Source organism: Taudactylus pleione, unplaced genomic scaffold (genome assembly GCF_031769625.1).
Source record: "Taudactylus pleione unplaced genomic scaffold, aTauple2 ptg000262l, whole genome shotgun sequence".
Classification (NCBI taxonomy): domain Eukaryota; kingdom Metazoa; phylum Chordata; class Amphibia; order Anura; family Myobatrachidae; genus Taudactylus; species Taudactylus pleione.
In genome coordinates, this window is record NW_028284664.1 from 3,759,973 (window position 1) to 3,783,116 (window position 23,144).

At 45.6% G+C, this 23,144-nt stretch overlaps 1 protein-coding gene across 1 annotated transcript in view; it reads right to left on the reverse strand.

Moving 5' to 3' along the window:
* Positions 1–1,179: 1,179 nt before the first annotated feature.
* LOC148514034 (zona pellucida sperm-binding protein 4-like) overlaps positions 1,180–23,144 on the reverse strand; it is a 39,813-nt gene continuing 17,848 nt past the window's right edge. The window contains exons 7-12 of the mRNA XM_088481079.1: positions 15,842–15,975; positions 14,601–14,790; positions 13,246–13,387; positions 12,217–12,292; positions 2,735–2,830; positions 1,180–1,313 (exon numbers count right to left, since the gene is read on the reverse strand). Of these exons, the coding sequence (XP_088337205.1) occupies positions 1,180–1,313; positions 2,735–2,830; positions 12,217–12,292; positions 13,246–13,387; positions 14,601–14,790; positions 15,842–15,975 (772 nt within the window). The remainder of the gene's footprint in view (positions 1,314–2,734; positions 2,831–12,216; positions 12,293–13,245; positions 13,388–14,600; positions 14,791–15,841; positions 15,976–23,144) is intronic.

Genomic DNA, 23,144 nt, shown 5'->3' on the forward strand with positions numbered 1-23,144 from the left:
CAAAGGGCTCTATTTATTAACATTATTTTTACTAAAATAAAGTGAAAAAGGGTGTTTTCACACCCTTTTCACATTATTTTAGTTTCACCTGTAGTTATTACAGGGCAATTGGAGTAGAATTAGTAAAATTCTACTCCAACCTCTAGTATCACTTATTTTTAGTAAAGCAGATCGCATTGCCCATAATTGTAATGGGAAATGTGATCCAATCATAGTTACTAAAAATAAATTGTAAAAAAATACCGGGGAAAGCCCTGTGATAATAACGCCACCTGGAGGTGGCGTTATCCAGGGTCTCCCCCGGTTACCGGACTCCTGCTCTGCTCTAACGGGGAGAGCAGAGGCGGGAGCCGGTACCAGTAATCAGCTGTGTGGTCTAAGCAGACCGCAAGCTGATTGCTGTAAAAAAAAAGAAAAAAAAATTAAACATTTTTTTTTTTTACTTACCTGAATCCAGGGACCGGTGATCGGGCCTCCGGTGATGGCTCCTCTCCGGTCAGCTCGTCTCCCATAGTGCACTGGGGCCCGGTCATCAGGTGATCGGGCCCCAGTGCAGTATGGGAGATCACCTGATCGGGAAGCCCGGAGAAGATCACCGGAGGCCAGGAGGATGCAGGTAAGTGTAATGAAGGGAGGGGGGGGGTTGCGGGGGTCCGCGATCGCGGGGGGCGGGGCTTAGCATCGTTGGGGGTAGTAGCGGTGGTCGGTCGGCGCATGCGCGGGCTCTTAGTCGCGGTATTTTTTCCGAAAATACCACGACTAGAGTGCGGATGGGATCCGCAGGGACAGAGCTTTATCGCAAGCTCTGTCCCTGCAAGGGATTTATAGTAAATCCCTGGGATATTGCCTGAATTCGCAATGCGAATTCACTCGGTAATATCACACTACAATCCGCATTCAATATGCGGATTGTAGTAAGTAGAGCCCTTAGTCAGCTAAGTCCTGAATGCTGAAGTGAGAGAATATGTAAGGGGAACAAAAACAATGTTCTGTACAGACATTTCCAGTGTCAGATGGTAACTGCAGAGGGGAACAAGTCACCTCTATGTTATCCGTTAATACCACCATTAGAGGTTCCATCAGAAGACTAGACAGAAGCCATTAGCAGGGAGCATAATGTGTTGCTGATCTTTGCTAGGTTTCTGGGAACCCCAACATACTACACAAAGCAACTGTCTATTAAATATTGATGTTTTTAATGGTGTAACCATTCAGTTTTTTCAGTAATATAAAAAGTAAAATCACACAGACAATGCCGGCGGCTATAACTGCCCAGATCCATTCGATCCTTGTCAGGTAACCAGTGTGGAGGTCTAGAAGAAAGGACAGATAATAGAATAGAATAGGTTTTACAATTATTTGGGCATATTTATATAGGTACACTTTTCTAAAAAAGAAAAAAAAAATAATTGTGCATACATGCTGGGCACTAGGACCCAGACTCTGTAGAGAAGTCCAACCTCCGAGCTGATGTGCTACTGCAGCCATTTTCTTTACTGTGTAAAAGTGCCATAGTACAAGTGCAGTACTGAGGCTCCATGAGGGTAGACCTGTATTACCTGCTGCTAACCCCTGCTATCACCACTGTAGAGATCACACACACACACACACTGCTGTTACCACTGTATTAAACTCCTGCATCACTCTCTTTTACCTGCTGTTAACCAGGATGCTGGGTTTATTGGTAAAAGACTGGTGGACTAACAATCACTTTCACATATCAATGAGCTACATCATAAAAGGGATCGCTTCTGTAGGCCACTCATGGAGCTCTGGCAAGTTCAAAAGTCTGAGATATCCCAGGTAAGGGCTTATTGGGAATAGAAGGGCATAGTTAGGATGGTCAAGTTTATGCTTATAGGCTTGATCAAAAGTAGAACGTGCATATTTCACTTCCCAAATCTAATCCTTGAGGTAATCTGCCAAGATGTCTAAAGCTGGGCATCGACTATACAATTTTCTGTCAGATATCTGTCCAATCTGGCTGGTTGGAATGACAACCTGGTAATGTATGGGAGCAAATGACAGTCAATCATATGGTTATAAACACTGAAAAAAGGACAAAAAAAAAAAAATTGTTCAAATTGGTTAAAACCAATTCGTCTGAACGACCATTTTTGGCTATTTTCCAGTGTTTGTGAGCAAATGGATGATTGTCATTTGCTCCCATACATTGCCAGGTTTTCATTCCAACCAGCCCGATTGGACAGATATCTGACAGAAAATTGTATAGTGGATGCCCGGCTTTATTCAAGAAGGACATAGCAATTGATAGTCGATTCCAGACAAACAACTTTGAGCTAGTCTTCCATTAGGACCATACTACCAAGTGGATAGCATCCAGATATTTTATGATCAACCAAATCTTAGGGGGACCACCACCCATGTTTGAAGTGCTCTGTAAATTCCTCCCCTTCATTGAATCATCACCACTTATTAGACTCTTGGAGGTATATTTACTATAGTGAGAGTTTTTAGAAGTGGAGATGTTGCTCATAGCAACCAATCAGATTCTACTTAACATTTAACTAGCACCTTCTAGAAGATAATAGCTAGAATCTGATTGGTTGTTATGGGCAACATCTCCACTTCTAAAAACTCTTACTTAAGTAAATATACCCCTTGGAGTACTTTCTGCACTATTTAGGTAGGACACACACACACGATTTAGCCAAGTAGGCGAGTTAATGTACATGTTTAATTCATTGGGGAAGAGAGTGTCACCTTCCATTACCTTTGGCCAAAATTTCTTTTTCATCCAGAAAGAAGTCAACTGGCCCATCTGCAGATACCAAAGTCACTGGCTCCAAGCCGTCAAGATCTCTTCTTTCTGCCAAAAATAAACAGGCCTAGAAGTGTTTAACAATCAATGGGGGTGGGGGTATCCAATTAGCCACGATAACTTTTCACCGAAAAATTGGTTCTCACTTCTGAAAACTTTTCTCCAATAATGGAGATCGTGTTATCCAATTGGGGGGTATCCAATTAGCCGCGGTTGTCGCTAGTCCGAAGTCTTCTCAAATTCGTTTTCACCATCTCTGAGTAGGTGAAAAGTTATCCCCATTTTTGGCCTCAAATGTTAGGACTTGGTGCAGAACCCCTGGGGCACCCACTCTCCCATAATGACCAATAAGGCAAAAATATTTTTTTAATTCGCTTATTTGGGCCAATAATGACGTAGTTTTTGGGGCGATAGTAAAAAATGCAGGAAAATGGGTTCAAAGTAGTGGGTTAGGTATTTTGGGGGAGCTGTATGGAAGGGGCAGGTGGGTGTTTTAAACATTGCAATATTTGTATATTTTTTTTTTAAGTGCCCTAAAATTACTCCATAAATATTCTTACCCCCATTGTATGTACCCCTAATTTAACTACAGCATTACCTTTTACCAAAAAAAGTCCTTATTTGTTTTTTAAAAGGTTCTAGAAAAATGCATATAAACAGCCATGTGACACCATTTAAGAACTCCAAACCCTTTGATTATGGCCAATAAAATACTCCTATACTGTTACCCAATATTAGTTTACTTTTTCGGTGTACAGGCTGATTTCCCTATTTTCACCTGTCATCCCTGCAAGAATTATCGTGTGAATGTGTTGTTGCCGGTTTTGCAATAGGACTGCACGATAAACAGGAGCGCACATACATGCAATAAGCTGCAAAAACATGCGATGTGTCCGAAAAGTTCTCTCCGGAGAAAACTTATCGTTATCGTGGCTATTTGGATACCCCCCCCCCCCCAATGAGTTGGGTGTGTATGGTAGGATACCATTTGGTTATGAAACAGGGGAAAACCTATGCAACACAGGGCCCGGGGCACAATATTTGATCTTAGACCGGATTAAGGTCTGTGGGGGCCCCTGGGCAACAAACTTGTGGGGGCCCCAATCAATAAAATCAAAGTAAATATATGGGCAATGTTATAGAAAAAAAAAAAAGTATAATGTAACAACCAGCATTATATAAGAAATATGCAGGGTCCAGCTGTCCAGGCAATGTAGCAATGTGGCCAGGTGCCAGCACTATAACTCATATAAACTCCCAAAGGTGCAGCACTCCAGGCGCTTTGAAAGAATCACAATACCGGCATCTAAAATCAAGCAACGTTTCAGTGCATATTTGTTAGCATGATAGCCTGATGACAGTGCTAATAAATATGCACTGAAACGTTGCTTGATTTTAGATGCCGGTATTGTGATTCTTTCAAAGCACCTGGAGTGCTGCACCTTTGGGAGTGTGTGTGTGCATATATACACACTAGGGGTGTGCACCGGCCACTTTTCGTGTTTTGTGTTTTGATTTTGGATCTGGATCTTTCTTCATGTTTTGGATCTGGATTTGTTTTGCCAAAATCACCCTTCCGTGTTTTGGGTTCTGGGTTTTGTATCTGTTTTTTTTTTAAAAAAAGCATAAAAACAGCTAAAATCACAGAATGTGTTGGTTTTTCTGCTCCTATGCTATTATTAACCTCAATAACCTTAATTTCCACTAATTTCCAGTCTATTCTGAACACTGAACACCTCACAATAGTGTTTTTATGTCCAAAAGATTGCACCAAGGTAGCTGGATGACTATGCTAAGCGACACGAGTGGGCGGCACAAACACGTGACCCATCTAGGCGTGATACTGCAGTGGCAGACAGGATGGCAGTTTGAAAAACTAGGCCCCAAACTGTACATAATGCCAAGAAAAAAAAGAGGTGGTAAGATGGAATTGTCCTTGGGCCCTCTCACCCACCCTTATGTTGTATAAACAGGACATGCACACTTTAACAAAGCAATCATTTCAGCGCCAGGGTCTGCCACACAACTGTGGCTGAAATGATTGGTTCGTTTGGGCCCCCACAAAACAAGCTGGCAATTAATGTGTCCCTGCACAAACTGGCTCTACGGAGGCAAGATGTCATCCTCATCCACCGATTCCTCACCCTCTTCAGTGTTGTGTACATCCTCACAGAGTATTAACTCGTCCCCACTGGAATCCACCACCACAGGTCCCTCTGTACGTTCTGGAGGCTGGTCTCCCTGGAAGAGTTGATAATTAATTTTTATGAACATCATCTTCTCCACATTTTGTGGAAGCAACCTCCTACGCCTTTCGCTGACAAGGTTCTCGGCTGCACTAAACACTCTTTCGGAGTACACACTGGAGGGGGGGGCAACTCAGGTAAAATAGAGCCAGTTTGTACAGGGGCCTCCAAATTGCCTCTTTTTCCTGCCAGTACAGGTACGGACTGTCTGACATACCTACTTGGATGCTGTCACCGATGTAATCCTCCACCATTCTGTCAATGGTGACAGTATCATATGTAGTGACAGTAGACATGTCAGAAATTGTTGCCAGGTCCTTCAGTCCGGACCAGATGTCCAAACTTGGTCCTGCCTGCCCTGCATCACCGCCAGCGGGTTGCTTAGGATAGCTAAGTTTTTTCCTGGCAGCCCCAGTTGCAGGAGAAAATGAAGAAGGAGCTGTTGACGTGTCACGTTCCGCTTCAGCTGACAGTGTATTCACCAGCAGGTCTTTGCACCTCTGCAGGCTTGTGTCGGCCGGAAAGAGAGACACCACATAGGCTTTAAACCTAGGATCGAGCACGGTGGCCAAAATGTAGTGGTCTGATTTCAACAGATTGACCACCCTGGAATCCTGGCAAAGCGAATGAAGGGCTTCATCCACAAGTCCCACATGCCGAGCGGAATCGCTCCGTCTTAGCTCCTCCTTCACTTTCTCCAGCTGCTTCTGCAAAAGCCTGATGAGGGGAATGACCTGACTCAAGCTGGCAGTGTCTGAACTGACTTCACATGTGGCAAGTTCGAAGGGCTGGAGAACCTTGCACAACACGGAAATCATTCTCCACTGCGCTTGAGTCAGGTGCATACCCCCTCCTTTGCCTATGTCATAGGTGGATGTATAGGCTTGAATGACCTTTTGCTGCTTCTCCATCCTCTGAAGCATATAGAGGGTTGAGTTCCACCGCGTCACAACCTCTTGCTTCAGGTGATGGCGGGGCAGGTTCAAGAGTGTTTGCTGGCGCTCCAGTCTTTGGCCACTTTCGCCATTCAGCGACTGCGTGCCGGAAATTTTTCGGGCCACCCAAAGCATCTCCTGCACGCCCCTGTCGCTTTTCAGAAAATTCTGCACCACCAAGTTTATTGTGTGAGCAAAACATGGGACGTGCTGGAATTTGCCCAGATGTAATGCCCGCACAATATTGGTGGCGTTGTCAGATATCACAAATCCCCAGGAGAGTCTAAGTGGGGTAAGCCACTGGGCGATGATTTCCCTCAGTTTCTCTAAGAGGTTGTCGGCGGTGTGCCTCTTACTGAAACCGGTGATACACAGCGTAGCCTGCCTTGGAACGAGCTGGCGTTTCTGAGATGCTGCTACTGGTGACGCTGCTGCTGTTGCTGCGTAAGGTGATACATCTACCCAGTGGGCTGTCACAGTCATATAGTCCTTAGTCTGCCCTGTTCCACTTGTCCACATGTCCGTGGTTAAGTGGACATTGTGTACAACGGCATTTTTCAGGACACTGAGGACACTTTTTCTGACGTTTCTGTACAGTCTTGGTATCGCCTGCCTAGTGAAGTGGAATCTAGATGGGATTTGGAACCGGGGACACACTACCTCCATCAATTGTCTAAATCCCACTGCACTAATGGCGGATACCGGACGCACGTCTAACACCAACATAGCAGTCAAGGCCTCAGTTATACGTTTTGCTTCAGGATGACTGCTGTCGTACTTCATCCTCCTCGCTAAGGACTGTTGGAGGGTCAATTGTTTAGTAAAAGTAGTGGTGTTCCTACTTCCTCTCTGGGATGATGAACGACTCCCAGCAGCAGCAACAGCAGCAGCAGTAGGCGTAGCAATGCAGGATTCTCCGGAGGAATCCCGGATAGGAGAGTCAGTCATGCCAGTGACATGGCCTGCAGGACTACTTCCGATCCTGACTAAGGAGGAAATTGACGAGGAGGGAGTTGACGGTGTGGTTTGCAGGCGCTTGGATACAACAGGACAACGGGATTTAGGTGTCCCTGGACTGCTTACGGTCTTAGCCAAAGTTTCTGAACTTGACAGTAACTTATTATGAACGCGCTGCAGGTGCCGTATAAGGGAGGATGTTCCTAGGTGGTTAACGTCCCTACCCCTACTTATTTCACCTTTACATATGGTACATATGGCAAGACAGTTGTTGTCCGGATTTGGATAGAAATATTGCCAGACCAAAGAGGTGGAATGTTTGGTCTTCTGCCCAGGCATGACAGTGATGGGCTTTTTCATCCCACGGACAACAACTGTCTCCCCCGGAGCCTGATTTAAACAAACCACATCACCATCAGAATCCTCCTCGCCAACTTCCTCCTCAGCGCCAGCTACACCAGTATCCTCATCCTGTTGTACTTCAACAGTGACATCTTCAATTTGCATATCAGCAAGTGGACTGTGGGTGCTCCTTTCAGCACTTGCAGGGGGCGTGCAAATGGTGGAAAGAGCCAACTCTTCACGTCCAGTGCTGGGAAGGTCAGGCATCGCAACCACCACCACACTTGGACTCTCCTTGGGGATTTGTGATATCTTAGAATGCACAGTTCTTCGCTGTGCTTTTGCCAGCTTAACTCTTTTGATTTTTTTAGTGGGAGGAGGGCTTCCATCGTCATGTGAAGCTGAACCACTAGTCATGAACATAGGGAAAGACCTTAGCCATTCCTTGCCACTCCGTGTCGTAAATGGCATATTGGCAAGTTTACGTTTCTCTTCAGATGATTTAAATGTTTTTTTCAAGGTCATTTTCCTGAACTTTGTCATTTGGGATTGAATGTGCCCTCTACTATGACATTGGGCATCGGCCTTGGCAGACGACGTTGATGGCATGTTGTCGTCTATGTCATGACTAGTGGCAGCAGCTTCAGCACTAGGAGGAAGTGGTTCTTGATCTTTCCCTATTTTATTTTTAATCGGAGAAAGTTTGGTCCTCCATTTATGTTATATTGATATATACGTGCGGCTAAGGCGCACACAAACACAGAAAATAATTTTTTATTTTTGTTGGAGACTAGTGCACTCTGTGGGTTACACCACCCTTTAAGAAATGAGCCAGCCGGCCCTTTACTTATGGGACACAGGCGCACGCTTGGCGCTGCTCCTTTGTTGATGCACGTGCAGCCACAGTGCACACAATTCACAAACACAGAAAAAATATTATTATTTTTTTAGCACTTGGGGGGAGCACCCCTGATGGACAGAGCACCCCCTGGACAACACTACAGCACCCTTTTAGGACTGGGACACTGCACAGGACTTTGGAGTGGACACAGCCCCTATGGACAACTGACTGCACAACACAGTCCAGCCAGCCCCTATGGACTTTGAAGTAGTGGACACAGCCCCTATGGACAACAGCAGCGCAGCACAGCACTACACTACACAGCCCTAACTCCCACCCTCCCTCTTCACTGTCCACAGCCGAGTAAGAAAATGGCGCCGACGCGGGTACCTTATATAGGATCCAAAACCCGCGAGATCCGGAAGGCGGGATGATGACGTTTTGCCTCGATTTCAGATCCGAGTCAGGCGGGAAAAGTCGAGCCTGACTCGGATCGGGGGGGCTCGGTTTTCAGAAATCCGAACCCGCTCACCCCTAATATATATATATATATATATATATATATATATATATATATATATATATATATATATATATATATACACATACATATATACATATATACACACATATATACATATATACACACACACACACACACACACACACACACACACATTGTTACTTAGCTGGTTGCCCCCACTGAAATGGTGAGAAATACGGATAGTAAGTGTGGCACTCCACGCAATGAACACACAGGAAACGGCTTGTAGAAAACGGTTAACGTTTCAATGCATCAGCATTTTCGTCAGAACAAAGTGACAATACAAAAAACATACCTTATATACATAAACATAATCACCCAGTGATATTCAACATGCTTGCTAAGGCGCGACTACACGCCCGAGCTCCGGCATCTCCCTGCTGATGTCATCACGTCGCTCCATCAGTGACACAATCCCGTAACCATGGCAACACATAGCTATAACGGCACATTTAAAGAACGTGCTAGGTCCAGCACCGGGCAGGGGGCAGAGAGATGTGTCTGTGTAGTGGTGAAGGGGGAACAGTGTGCTTGTGCAGGGGCAGAGATGTTTGTGTGGTGGTAGGGGAGGGATTTGTCTGTGGTGTTGGGGGGGAGGGGTATGTATCTGTAGTGGTAGAAGGTGTACAGTGTGCCTCTGGGGTCTATTTACTAAGCAGTGTTAGGAGACAGAGTGAAAAGTGATAAGAAAGTGATAAGGTGCCAGCCAATCAGCTCCCGACAGTCATCTCACAGGCTGTGTTTGAAAAATGACAGTTGGGAGCTGGTTGGCTGGCACCTTATCACTTTCTTAGCACTTTTCACTCTGTCTCTTAACACTGCTTAGTAAATAGACCCATCTATGTGGAGTGTGGGGAAGGGATGTTTATATGTAGTAGTAGTGTTCACTCTAGGCGCCTGATGCCGGACCTAGAGCAAGGGCACTCCCACTGAAAAGGGTGTGTGGCCAATGAAAAGGGGCGCGTCTTTATTACGCTTCCCCTTTTCGTCACTCCTGGGGGCGTGCCCGGCACTTACGGACATGCCAGACTGCCCCCAAGTGCTGCGGTCACTGTGAATGGATGCCAGGCCCATGCACCTGCGGTGACCTCTGATCTGCAGTTTCCCCACCCGCGGGACACTGCGGCCCGTGGGTGGAGGACAGAACCCGCAGGCTGTTTCAGCGGGGTGCCGCGCTAGAGGGCAGGATGCTTTCTGCCCTTCAGAAATAGGACAGGGAGCGGCGCCCCTGCTGAAAAAGCCTAGTGGAATGCTAAGTAGTATTAGGGTGGATATAATATGTCTGGGGAGAGGAAAGAATAATGTGTGTGCATGATGGGGCGTATAATGTGTGTATGGGGGATGTATAATCTATGGGTGGAAGGGAGGTGTATAATTTGTTTATGGGGGTGTATAGTCTTTGAACAGAAAGGAGGTGTATAATGTGTGTATGGGTGGGTGGAGGAGGTGTGTATGGGTTGGGGAGGGGGTATATTAGGTGTGTATGGGTGGGGAGAGGATGTATATAATGTGTGTATGTGTGGGGGGGAGGGGCATGTAATGTGTGTATGGCTGGGGGGAATAATGTGTGTATGGGTGGGGGGAATAATGTGTGTATGGGTGGGGGGATGGGGGTATAATGTGTGTATAGGTGGGGGAAAGGAGGTGTATAATGTGTATGGGTGGGGGGGTATATCATACCTCCCAACATTTCCAGGATGCAAATAGGGACATCCACGTGCCTTGGCCTATCTATAAAGGGGAGTGGCCTAGCGTCACGTCCCATTTGCATCACTAAGGGGCGTGTCCAGCATCTCCGGGATGCTGGGCTGCCCCCGGGCTTTCCCTCCATGCTGTGAATAGATGCTGTGCGCCCGGCATCTATTCTCGCTCTGCATACACACTGCTCTGTTATGCAGAGCAGCAGTGTATGGTTCTCCCAACTTCCCCCCCCCCCCACCGCGGGACACCGTGCCCCGTGGGTGGGAAAGCGGGACAATCCCAAAAAAACAGGACAGTTGGGAGGTATTGTATATAATGTGTGTATGGGTGGGAGGAGGGGGGAACAATTTGTGTATGGGTGGGAGGAGGGGGGAACAATTTGTGTATGGGTGGGAGGAGGGGGGAATAATGTGTGTATGGGTGGGAGGAGGGGGGAATAATGTGTGTATGGGTGGGAGGAGGGGGGAATAATGTGTGTATGGGTGAGGGAGGGGGTATAAAGGGTGCTGGGGATGTTGGGATCAGTGTACTCTCATCAGGTTCTCACTGTTCCTCCCACCCGAGTATCGACTGGGGACCATGGAGCCTGGGTACCGGCACTGTCATTCCCCTCCCCTCCCCTCTCTCACCTCAGCGGGTTCTCCTGCTCTGGCAGCGCCCAGCTCCGCCCGCAACTGGCACTCCGCGGTCCCTTCTTTCCCAGCACCGAGCGCTCCAGGCTGGGGAATGCGTTCCTCAGCTTCACCGCCCCGCTCTGCTGCAGGCGCGGGGAGAAGGGCCGCACCATGGACGCCCGCTTGGTGGCATCCCCCAGGGAGACAAGCGCCTTGGCTCCAGCGCCTCCGCTGGCTCAGCCGTGGCAGGACCTCAGAGGGCTTCTTGAAGCTTGGGGAGTAGCCAGGGAGCAGTGCGGAAAAGGCAGCAGCTGCAGCTTCCTGCCGCCCTCGACACCCCTGTCCCCCCGCACGGGAAACCCTGCTCCATCCATGAGTCAGAGCTCAGAGTTCATCAGCAGCGCACTTCACCATGCCGGTGGCACTTCAGCTGACTTCACGCAATATGGCGGAACTGGGCTAATGGGTGGTCCTGTGCACCCCCGGACCACCCCCCAGTTTCGCCTATGCTCAGCAGACTCATTACAGTGACTCACTGTAGTGAGTCTGCTGAGTACTCGGCAGCCGCTGTAAGAGAACAGCTGAGCTGCCAGGGGACAGCAGCGGGGAAATGTTAGAATAAGCGGCCGGGGATCGGGAATAGTGTGTAGGGGCCCCATATGTGTGGGGGCCCCAGGACGACCGCCCCTGTCGCCCTGCCCTTAATCCGGCCCTGGTGGGGGGTGCGGACCACACTGGGTGTCACCGTCCAAGAGGGGTAACAACAAATTGCTCGCCCATCCTCCGTGATCATGCACTGCACTGCCATTACTGAGCAGCTCCTGGTTACTGAGGCGGAGCCGGCAGTGAAGGGAGAATCTCTGGGGGGGCAGCCCAGTATCTCCAGGATAGCATTGCACACCCCCATAGTGATTGTAACAGGGGCATGCTGTGATGTCACGCCCCCTTTTCAGGCTTGCACACCGAGTGTCACTGACACCACTAGAGGTCCAGACCATCATATTGCTTACTTTGAGGCGGATTTGGAGTTTATAGTAAAAAAAATAAAAAATAAAGCTGTCAATCATTTATGAGTTACATGGAAAAAAAAAAAAAAAAAAAAATATATATATTATATATATTCTATTGCATGCAACTCCAAATCAGCCCCGTCCCTTTTGCATGTAAATAGAATGCCAAATATGCTTTAGTATCAATTAAATAAGTGTTGTCGTGTTTCTGGTATGTGCAGGGGAACCCACATACACAACTTACTTCTGTTGGTGCACATAGACACACATTGGTCTTGTGAAGATGGTACACAAATGGATGCACTGCAGTGGAAGTATACCTAGAAGACATTAGTGCAATTGGTCACAGGGTATATAAACACAAATTTCTAGAGACTACAAATGATACAGTTTAAAATAACTCATATTACCCCACAGCAGAGCTTTCTCATCGCCACCATTACTGACCACCCAGACCACTCCCCCCCCTCCCCCCCCTCCCCCCCCCCCAAAAAAAAAAAGATGTACCACAGAGGGACTACATCATACATCTCTGATATATGCAACAGTCCCTCCATTTCTGACAGCAGAAGCAGCCCCCATAGGTTTCTATGGGGACTGTTGTATTTGCCTTCAAATTCTAAAACTTGGCCCTGGCAGCTAACTCAGTCTTTAGAGGGCTGTAGACTATGGACGATAGATAGTATAACCAGTTTATGCCTATGGGCGATAGATCACACAGAAATGACCATGAGAGAGTGTTTCATAGGAACCCTCCCTGGCAATGACCACCACACATGTGCAGTAGCACTGCAGGGTCCCTATATAGCAGTTAAATAATTGCATTAGCTCAAGCATGGGTATCCTTAAAACCTGGACTAATGGGGGGAGTTCGGAAACCTCTGGCCTACAGTATATAGGAAAGCATATCTATAAATTTGTCATTTATACTATGCTTCTGCAAGGGTGCCATGTAGCTGTATTTGACATGTATGTGGAATCCCAACTTCCAGGGATCATCGCTCCCCTGTGACCAGTTTTAACTCCGTGTGCATGTAACTTCATAAACTTCCAGTCAGTTCATAAGATGAAATGGAGTAATTGGGTAGCAAGAAGTGCAAGGCTGAAATCTGCAATTTAGCATGCACATGTCAATGGTAAGAAGAAAGGCTTGCAGGTGCTATACAACATTGTATTGTATATGTTACAGTCCCAGGGCATGGTCCCGGTTACATGCTGTTGAAAGGACATCAAGAGACTTTCAGGGACCAATTTCTTTTAAAATAGAACTTACCAGTCCACCTAATGCCATCTGAGAGGATTGGTCAACAAATGTGAAGGTGCTCACAATGAAGCGCTTGTAATGAGAACGAAATTCCACTAGACTTCCGATAGCAACCGGCTGGGTCCTATAGTTGTCTCCTTCAAATGGGCATCTAACAGGGGGAGGAGTGTTAGTTTCAACTATAATGTAATAAAGCTTTCTTGCAAAAAAAAAAAAAAAAAAACACACGTAAAAAAGCTTTAGTTCATATTACCTTTTTACCTCAGTATAGATAAAATGTCTGCAATAAAAGTGTGGACGTATGATAGATTTGTGTTAAACCAAGCGATGCTTGACAATCAGCGGTAATCTTACATTACCGCTGTTTGTTAAAATCAGAAACCTGGTATAACCCCTTCAGCGTGCGCAAAAGGGGTTATGTATCGTTGATAAATGGGGGCCTAGTAAGTCTACCACTAAAACTCCAGTCTTCAGTGGCTTTAGACTCCTCCCTCCTTCTTTTGCCTGCAAATGGGTATTGTATATTTAATACAAGATGACAAGCATAGAATAAACACTTAGCTGGCCTTGTATTTCATCTCCTGGCTCTAGTTCAGAACTCTACTTAATACAAGAGGTTACATTCAACTGCAGAAATTAAATGTTCTATAAACACTTTCTCTGAACTGGAGATAAATGGTGAACACATGCATGCAGCTTTCTATTGCGATCAGTTTAGAGACCACGCACCTTTGTTATTTAAGAAAATAATTTGAGCTACAGAAATCAGCATATTGATGCATTCAAAATTATATAGTATGTATGCACTTACCAATGACGGCACCGCTGCATCCGACATCGCTGGGCAGGGCCGGCTCTAGGGGTGTCCCATAGAGGGCGCACCTCTCCCCAACATCCCGATTTCAGCGGGACATTACTGTCCCGCTGTTCCACCTGTGGGCCAAAGTGGCCCGTGGGTGGTTAGGGACCCCCCACTGCCGCAGCTGTGCTGGACCCCGGAGACTCTGAAAGGATGCTGCGTGCATCATCCATTCAGTGACGGGAGAGGGCTGGGGGGGGGGAAGCCCAGCTAGTGAGGCTGCCCCCAGCCTGATGTTATTTGGAGGCGGACACGCCTCCTAATAACGTCACGTAGGGGGTATGGCCTATGGTAATTAGGCCACGCCCCCATTTTTGATCACGCGCGGCAAAGATAGGGCACTCTGGAGGGGCCGGCACAGGGTGCTCAGACCCCTGGTACCGGCCCTGTCGCTGGGTGTAACCAGCTTAAGCAGAATCATGCAACATGAAATTACACAGCCCTTGACCCCCGCCCCCCCCCCCCTCCTCAAAAAATAAAAAAATAAAACCACACACAATCTTACCCATCTACTAGGATTGGCAACTGTGGTAGCTTTAGAGGATTTTCAGAGGTGGTGGCCCAACATTGTTTCAACATCAGCGCCAAGCTAGGGTCATTTCGATTTAGGATGCGCACTTCAACAAAAACTGGATCCCTGAGGACCTTCAGTATAGGGAAGTCTCCATCAGCATAGTACTGAGTGTACCGAGCGTCTGTAGAAAGGAGACCAAGGGGGGAGAGAGATTAAATATTAAGAAATTGTGTCACATCGGTCAAACCAATTATTAGCCACAGATTGCCTCCTGGAACAAGCTGATAAAGTATAACCAGCCATCAAGAAGAAGGTGTCCTCCCCTCACCATATGCAGCTCTAGGGTTGAAATACAAGAGATGCAAATTCAGGACCTGATCCATCAACAAGTTTTATCATTCACAACTAGTGACAAAACTTGTTGCATATGATAATGGTGCTCCAGACAAACGATATTGTGCATACACATGGAACGATTGTACAAATGATATAGATGGTTCGTTAATGACTGCAAATCGTTAACGATATATCGTTTGGCAGCAAACAACCTCACAATGCATCTTCTGTCTCCCCGTCAGCTAGCACAAAATAGTGGAGGGAAGTGGCCAGGAAAAGTGATGACAAATTGTTCATGACATTGTTTATCATGCATACACATGGAACGATGTGTGACAAATCATGAAAGACAGGTCTGCATGTTGAAGAGATCAGCGACCACGACCAACTGGAGCACACATCGCATAGTTATCGTGCCTGCACACAGACACTTTTTAAACGATTTGTCGTTCCAATCAGTCGAAAATGGCAATATCTTTAAAAAAAAAAAAAAATGGTACCATGTGTAGGTGCCTTAAGATTACCGCCGTTTGTCACAACATCACTCTTGACATCTTTTAGCTAGCAAGAGCAATGCGGTCCCCATTGTCAGCAATAGAGACCCGGCGGTGCCTTGCAGACTTCAGCGAAGCCTTCCAGGCACTGCCGGGTCCCTGTGTCATGCACAGACGGACCATCGCGCATGTGCATAACACCAGAGCCCTGTCGCTGGCAGCATTGCCAGCAGCACAGCGGAGGACCTCCCTGAGGACTTCGTCGGAGGGGTAAGTATTGGTAAATATCAGTGCATTTTTCATTAGTATCAGTGATCCTAAACAAAAAATTTCGCTGGTATTTGGTAAATGGGGGCCTCAGAGAGAGAATATCATGAAACAAAATTTAGTTAGACACAGTACCTTGGGCTATCCTCATTTCCAAGGTCAATGGGCCAGAGGTTGATCCTAGAGGTGGAGAAGGAGGTGGCAGTGTGAACACTTCTGCAATCAGAGGGACAGAGCCACTGGTAATGAAACTACAGCGGATGTGCCATCTGGGGGGAGGGAAACAAGTTACAGGTCTTTTAAATGAAGTTTCCAGACTACACTAGACAAAAATATTTCCGCTGGGGTAACAAAACAGGCACCTTATTAACTAATCTGACTAAGTCATTTAAACGCAGACACCATGTAACAGCTCTTCGGAATGGTCTAAATTTACTTACCACAACTTCAGACATTTGAAAATCATGATATCCTTTACAAAGATACCCCGCACAACCCTGTACTAACGGCTAATTACTGGATTCACATTTTGGTAGCATTAGAACGAACGCTCCCACCTATCCTAGTTTCAACCTAGCATTTACCTCCATTATCCCAAAGTCAAATAAAGATCCGACTCTCCCCGCCTCCTACAGTCTGGTTACCCTCCTAAATGTTGACTTCAAAATAATGGCAGACAGATTGCAGGTCTTTCTGGCCTCTATACTGACATATCTTCAAATGGGCTTTGCCAGAGGTAGACATTCCGTAAAAAGAATCCGTACAGCCATTGCGGTGGTGATGGTGGCCAAATCTTCAATCTTATTTTTCATGAATTCTCTTAACCCTTGATGCCACAAAAGCATTTGGTATGGAATCCTGGCCCTAACTTTATGAAATTTAGATAGAAGGGGTTTCTGACAGGGTTTTCAAACCTTACATTTTTCTATACTTCTCCAACCACTTCATTATTAATGGTACTGTGGGAGAGGGTTTGGTAATGACCAAGGGAACGAGACAGGGTTGTCCCCTTTCACCGTTGCTCTTTAATTTGGCCCTTGATCCTATGCTTAGAGTCCTCCAAAATTGGTCATCATTTCAAGGCATTAGTATCGGAAGGGAGGTTGTGATGATATCAGCCTTTGCACACAAAGTTCTTTTATTTGTATCAGACCCGAGGGGGAACCTTGGACCACTGATGGTGAGAATCAAAGAATTTTGGTCAGTGTCAGGATTTGAGGTTAGGTATATTGCTGTGGATTTTTCAAAACTAAGACAGTGTTACTGACGACCAGCATGGTCTCGGGATATTCCTATTGGATGGGCGACCAAGTAAATCACATATTTAAGAGTGCAAATTCCCAAAGATCTCAGTAAGTTGTACGCATTTAATATGAACTCTATTATGCGAGGTGTAAAGGAGGATGCAGAGAAATGGCGACATCCTAATCCTTCATACCTAGGTCAAGCTAACTTGGTGAAGATGATATTATTTACAAGAATCCTCTACACTCTTTAGTCTCTTCCCAAATTATGGTCTAGACGTGATGCCATGGAGATTGAAAGAATAATACGTACTTTTATTTGGAATGGTAAGAGGGCTAGAATTGGTCTTGTAAAGCTCCAGCAGAGTAGATCAAATGGAGGTATTAATTTACCTAATATTAGCGCTTACAGTCATGCGGCCCACCTTCCCTACTTGAGAGATTGGATCAATAAAAAAAAAAAAATTATATATGCCAACACTAATTTGGAGGCTGAATTCTTGAATGACATTAGCTTAACCTCTTTCGTGCACTTACATGATAGCGAGATTCCCATATCGGTTCAAGCTGATCCACTATTAATGTCTGCCCGTAAAGTATGGCGTATTTTGTGTCAAACGCTCTTTGAACCAATATGTATCTCCATTTCTTTTGATAATAAATAATCAGAATTTTCAAAATAGGACTGCAGGTTATCCTTTTACATTGTGGCACAGACAGGGCATAACTTGTGTTCGACAGATTATGAATGGTGTAACCGGGAAATCAATGTTGTTTACACACGGAGTGGAACAATATCCGATACTTAGACCCTTTCCCCTAGCTCACTTACAAGCTCAGCACTATGTGGTCAGCCTTTCCAAGGTATTCTCACAGGATGACGGTAATAACTCTTTAGAGGATTTATTGATGAAGGAAAATCCCTCCTACAAACCCATCTCTATACATTATTCTTTCCCTCGCACTCCTTTACAATATAATACACAGAAAACCAGACTGGCAAAATGGAGAGACCAATTTCCATCTCTAACCACAGTTAAAACACTTGAGATATCTATCAAATGAATCCCTGCAGCATCATATGCAGAATTATTCCTAAATATATTTCATAGGCCATACCCTTCCCCTTATTGTAGACACCTCATGGGCCACAGATGACCATTCATGCCCTAGATACGACCCTCAAAGAGGTGAATTCATTACAGTGTTTGCGAGTGTCCGGTAATACAGAGATTTTGAATACAGGTATGGGATTATGTCAATTGACATTTATTTAGTTTATTGCCTACTCTTAACTCCCGAATGGGCAGTTTTTGGCATACTACCAGAAGGCACCAGAGTTGTGAGGGGGTACGGAAATTACTGTTAGCCATAGCTAAAAAATGTATTCTACAAATGTGGATACAATTTGCTCCCCCTCCATTCTCCCTCTTTTTAGAAAAACTTTCATGTTTTTAGAATGCAGTGGTTAGTCCTCATTATAAAAAGAGAGGTTTACTCACTTAAAGAACAGTGGGCCTGATTCAGACCCGGTCGCAAGCGCTGAGCGCTCGCAACCGGGCCGATGGTGGCCCAGAGTGCATGCGCACGACGGTGCCGGCTCTGTAAGAGCCGAAATCTCTCTGGGCTTGCAGCAACGCGACCCTACCACAAGAGTCTCATCGCAAGTCAGATGGTCGTGATGGTCTTGACCATCGCGACCATCTTCCTGGCCACTCGCTATACTTTTAGAAGGCACTTTTTACTTCTAAAACCTTGTGCCTGTTCCCAGTGTATACTTACACAATGACATCATTGGTCCATCTTGCAAAAGTATTGCATGGAGCAGCAGGTCATTGACATGGTCCATTTTGTTTCTGGATTTTTGTACTGGAAAGATATTGAAACTGCCAAGAAAAGATCCAGGGAATGTGATGTTCCTTTATCACTGGTTACAGACAGTGATGGAAGTCTTGTTTCCCTGATTGATATGAACAGTAGAAGATACCTTAGGTAGAAAAGTAGGATTAGGAGGACTCCACTTTATTCATATATGTTCATGAAAAGATTGCTTACACTATAGTGTATAGTTTTCCTTCCAGCAGATATTATATAGATTAGATTTGCATAAGCATAGACAGCACCAATAACTGTATTTGTATTAATATAGAGAATTTCTATTACCATGCAGGTGGCACCCTGTAGAATACATCATTAACCAAGCATGGTCTTATTTTCTGTGTCAGCCACCAGAAACCTTAAGTGTAAGTCACTTAAAAGGTGACCTTTTTACAAAATTAGACATCAGAACACCCAGCAATAAAGATTCTAAGATGCCACAAAAGGCTGGATACGAGGCCCAAGTCTCATTTAGACCTGAAAGCATTGACGAATAAATTATCTAATGCAAATCTAGTGTTTAGACATTATAGATTGATTCCTGAAAAACTCTGGTAGCAGAACACTTATTTGCAAGTGTTCAAAATGCTTTAGTATATACCAGAATTTTGCATTCCAGCTTTTTTAAAGTATTTCAGCTACATTGTCATCTATATTTTAGAGTGCAAGGTAGTTCCAGATGCACTACAAAGTCACTTCAAAATGAAGGCGGTACTGCCAATAGAGAAGCACAACTACAATTTCTACTGTGGAGTGCATGCTATAGGTATAAGAGGAAACCCCTAACTTAGTTTAACGTTCCATGGAAATAAGCATCTACCATTCTTGTTCTGGTATCACTATAACAGGCCTAGAACTGCATTTCCTTTTTGAGATCACCATGAAGTCCAAATTGTACTAGCAGTCGAAAAACCTCTGTATGAAGTATATTCCCCTAGAGTAGGGGTGGGGTACCATTTTGATATCTATAACAACATTATTTGTGGGCCCGGTACAGACCATGCCCCCTCCGTGTGACATCACATGGGGCGGGGCCACAATCGCCAGTGATTACAGCAATGCCCGGAGCATCCTGAGGATGCTCCGGAAACTTGTAAGAGCAGTGCTGTGACCGTCTGAAGTGCCCTAAGGATGCTCCAGGCAACACTGCTGCATAGATTCTGGCTGCAGGGTGCCATTCTAGGCACCCTGCTAGCCAGATGAGTATAGCAGAGAAAAAAAAAGCTTAGAGGGCCAGACCAAATGATTCCGGGGGCCTTATACAGACCCCGGGCCTGAGGTTCCCCATACCTGCCCTAGATGGACTTTATATTACACAAGATAATCTGCTCTCTTTGTCTTTGCCTGCCATTGTGGTCTTGCTTTTTGAAAGCAATTTGTGTCTGGTTATCTGAAAAACAGAGGGGTGTCTTGAGACTAAGGCCCTCATTCAGAGGCAGTCGGAGGATGCAAGCGGTCGCTTATAAACTGGGCGGACGCTTGCATCCTGACCGGCCGCCTCTGTTTCGGTCGTTAGGCTGTGGGTTTACACCCACAGCTCTAACGACCGCTAGGGTGATGGTCGCGATGGTCATAGACCATCGAGGTTTATGACGAGACCCTAGGGTAGGGTCTCACTTGTCGTAAGCCCCGGAGAGCTTCTGGCTCTGTCAGAGCCGGAAGCTCTCCACTGACATCACTAGTGATGTCAGTGGGGCCTCCCCCAAACGGCAGGCGTTTCCATGGGAATGCCTCCGTTTGGGCTGAAACCCCCCCCCCCCAGCCCGCCTTCCAAACGGGGCGAGCTGTCATTCAACATCGACAGCTTGCCCCCTTTGGAAAGAGACCCGCTACGACCGGCGCTGTCGGTCGTAGCGGGTCTCATGCATGCGCACGAAGGAGCCGGCTCCCTCGTGCGCATGCGCACTGGACAAACATCGAGGCGGCCGTGCGGTCGTAGACTGTACGGCCGCCTCTGAATGAAGCCCTAAGTGCTGAATCGCAGGCCATACTGCCATCATTTGCAGAATATTTGCACCCAGACCTATTGTTCAGTAGCCACTGTCAAACTTGTGCAAATAGAGAAGAACTCCAACCTGGTGATAGTCACCCATTCTGGCCTCAAGTGGGACATTCCATAATCCTTTAGGTGTTGTAGTTTCAGTTTACCACCATAGCAGTTTTGGGACAGGTGTCAGTTTGAGGAGTCGATTTAGAGAGGTTTGTGATCCTGACTCAGTATGTCCAAATGAAGCTCCTCTGGGCAATCTTGCCCAAGGGAGGACTGAAGGTGATACAATATATTCCCAGGAGTAGGGGAGAATACCTTTTTAAGCACCCTTTGCAGAGACTGAAGCAGATATGCTAGGAATGGCATTTTCAAACGTCTGTATTCTTAAAAAGATACTATTGCCCAAATGTAATGGTCTGCGAGTTGCCATTTCAATTTGTACCTCCAGTAGTTGCAGCTTTTGAGGGAGCATTAGATTTCTCTTTAGTCCATTACCCCAATAGAGGTATTTGATATGAACCTTATCCTATTAAAAGGCTCCTTTAGTTGTTGTCCAATAAATTCAAGATTGGCTCATGTGTCTGGTGCTGTGTTTTTTTTAGTAAATTGGACAGCCCAAATGGGAATACATTTGAACAAAGCTGTAGCCAAACATAATCCCTTAGAAAAACAATGTTTAATCACAGTGATCATGCCTAAATATGTATTTCAGCCATCTAAGGAAGTCTCCTTTCTCCAGTTCATCTACAATGAACTGTAACTATTCCATGTGGAAAGCTCCTCAATAACTTGTTTGAGATGGCTCAGAGTTTGACTGTAGAGTTGACCGTTGTCCCATAATGCCTTCAGGTGTACTGGATATGATCAAACTTGGGACTTCACCATGATATCCCCTCTGAGTATAGAGTGGAAATATATTGTACTCTTTATGTTGCAACCTCATTGATCTTATGTGGCGATTAGTCACCCTCATCCCTACCTTGAAATCCTACCACCACTTAGAAGAATGAAAGCTTTTATTTTGAATCTCCATCACGAGGTAAATTATAAGATTTCCCTTAAGGTTAGTGGAGATATCAATGTCATAGTGAGCTTTGGCCCTGATTTATCTTCCATATTCCTGGAGGAACGAAAAGGCCATTTAAATCGGTGGAAAGAAGACAAAGGAAAACTTCAGTCAAATTATAAGAGTTCTCTCTAGTGACACTTGGAATCATTGTGTACCGTTACCAAACCCCTCCCCTCCAAAGCAGAAGATACCTAACAAATGGAAGCATGGTTAGACAATTATTGTACATTGGAGCTGCTATCCATGGTCACATGCATAGTCTCCTGGAAACTGATACACACCTCTGTAGGATAACAGAATTCTGTTCAGAAGCTTCACAGTCCCTTTCTATTTGCATCAACAGTACTTAAATTAGATATTGTCTACTGATGGATCTGACAAAACTGCATTATGAAAATTTAAGCCATCACAACACTGACTTAATATGTCTGAAGAAATTTAAAGCAAGGCACCCTAACACTCCATGTTTTAAGGCCATCTATACCACAGGTGATAGAAGTAGTACCTCAGTCAATTTGATTAACCACCTTTGCTCAACCATCTCTAAAACCTGAACTGTTGGGATGCCTTGAGGACAGCGTTTGGAAACCTCTGTGTTAAGCCATTTGTTAATGGCTACCATGGAGTTAAGCAGATTCCGGACTATAGATAGACAGGAAAAAGGTTAACAATAGATAAACACCAGTTGTTAGACAGTCAACACACTAGAGGTTGACAGGTACAAATGGTTGACATGGTCAAAAGGACGACACACACACAAAAAAAAAAAAAGGAGTTGACTTTTTTTACCGGTGGGTTAGGCACTTATCTCGACGGCTAGGCACCAGGAGGGAGGGTTAGGGTGAAGTTTAGAGTTAGAAAAACCAAACACAATGTGTCAACCATTTTTGTGTCAACAATTTTTATGTCAACCTTTGGCCCTGTCGACCATTTGTACCTGTCGACCTTCAGTGTGTCGACCTTTTGTCTGTCTAACAACTGGTGTCAATCTAGACACGGTCAACCTTTTCACTGTATCTCTTATACCACACAGAGTTAAGTGAGGTTAAATTTCTGCCCATAAGGAACAAAGGCCCTCATTCAGACCCACTCGCGAGCGGCTGTCCGCTCGCAAGTGGGTCGATGGTCTGCACTGCGCATGCGCACGACGGAGGGAGCTCCGTCGTGCGCGAGACGCGACGAGCGAAGGACTTTCCTTCGATCGTAGTGTCTCATCAAAGGGGGCGTGCTGTCGATGTTGACTGACAGCACGCCCCC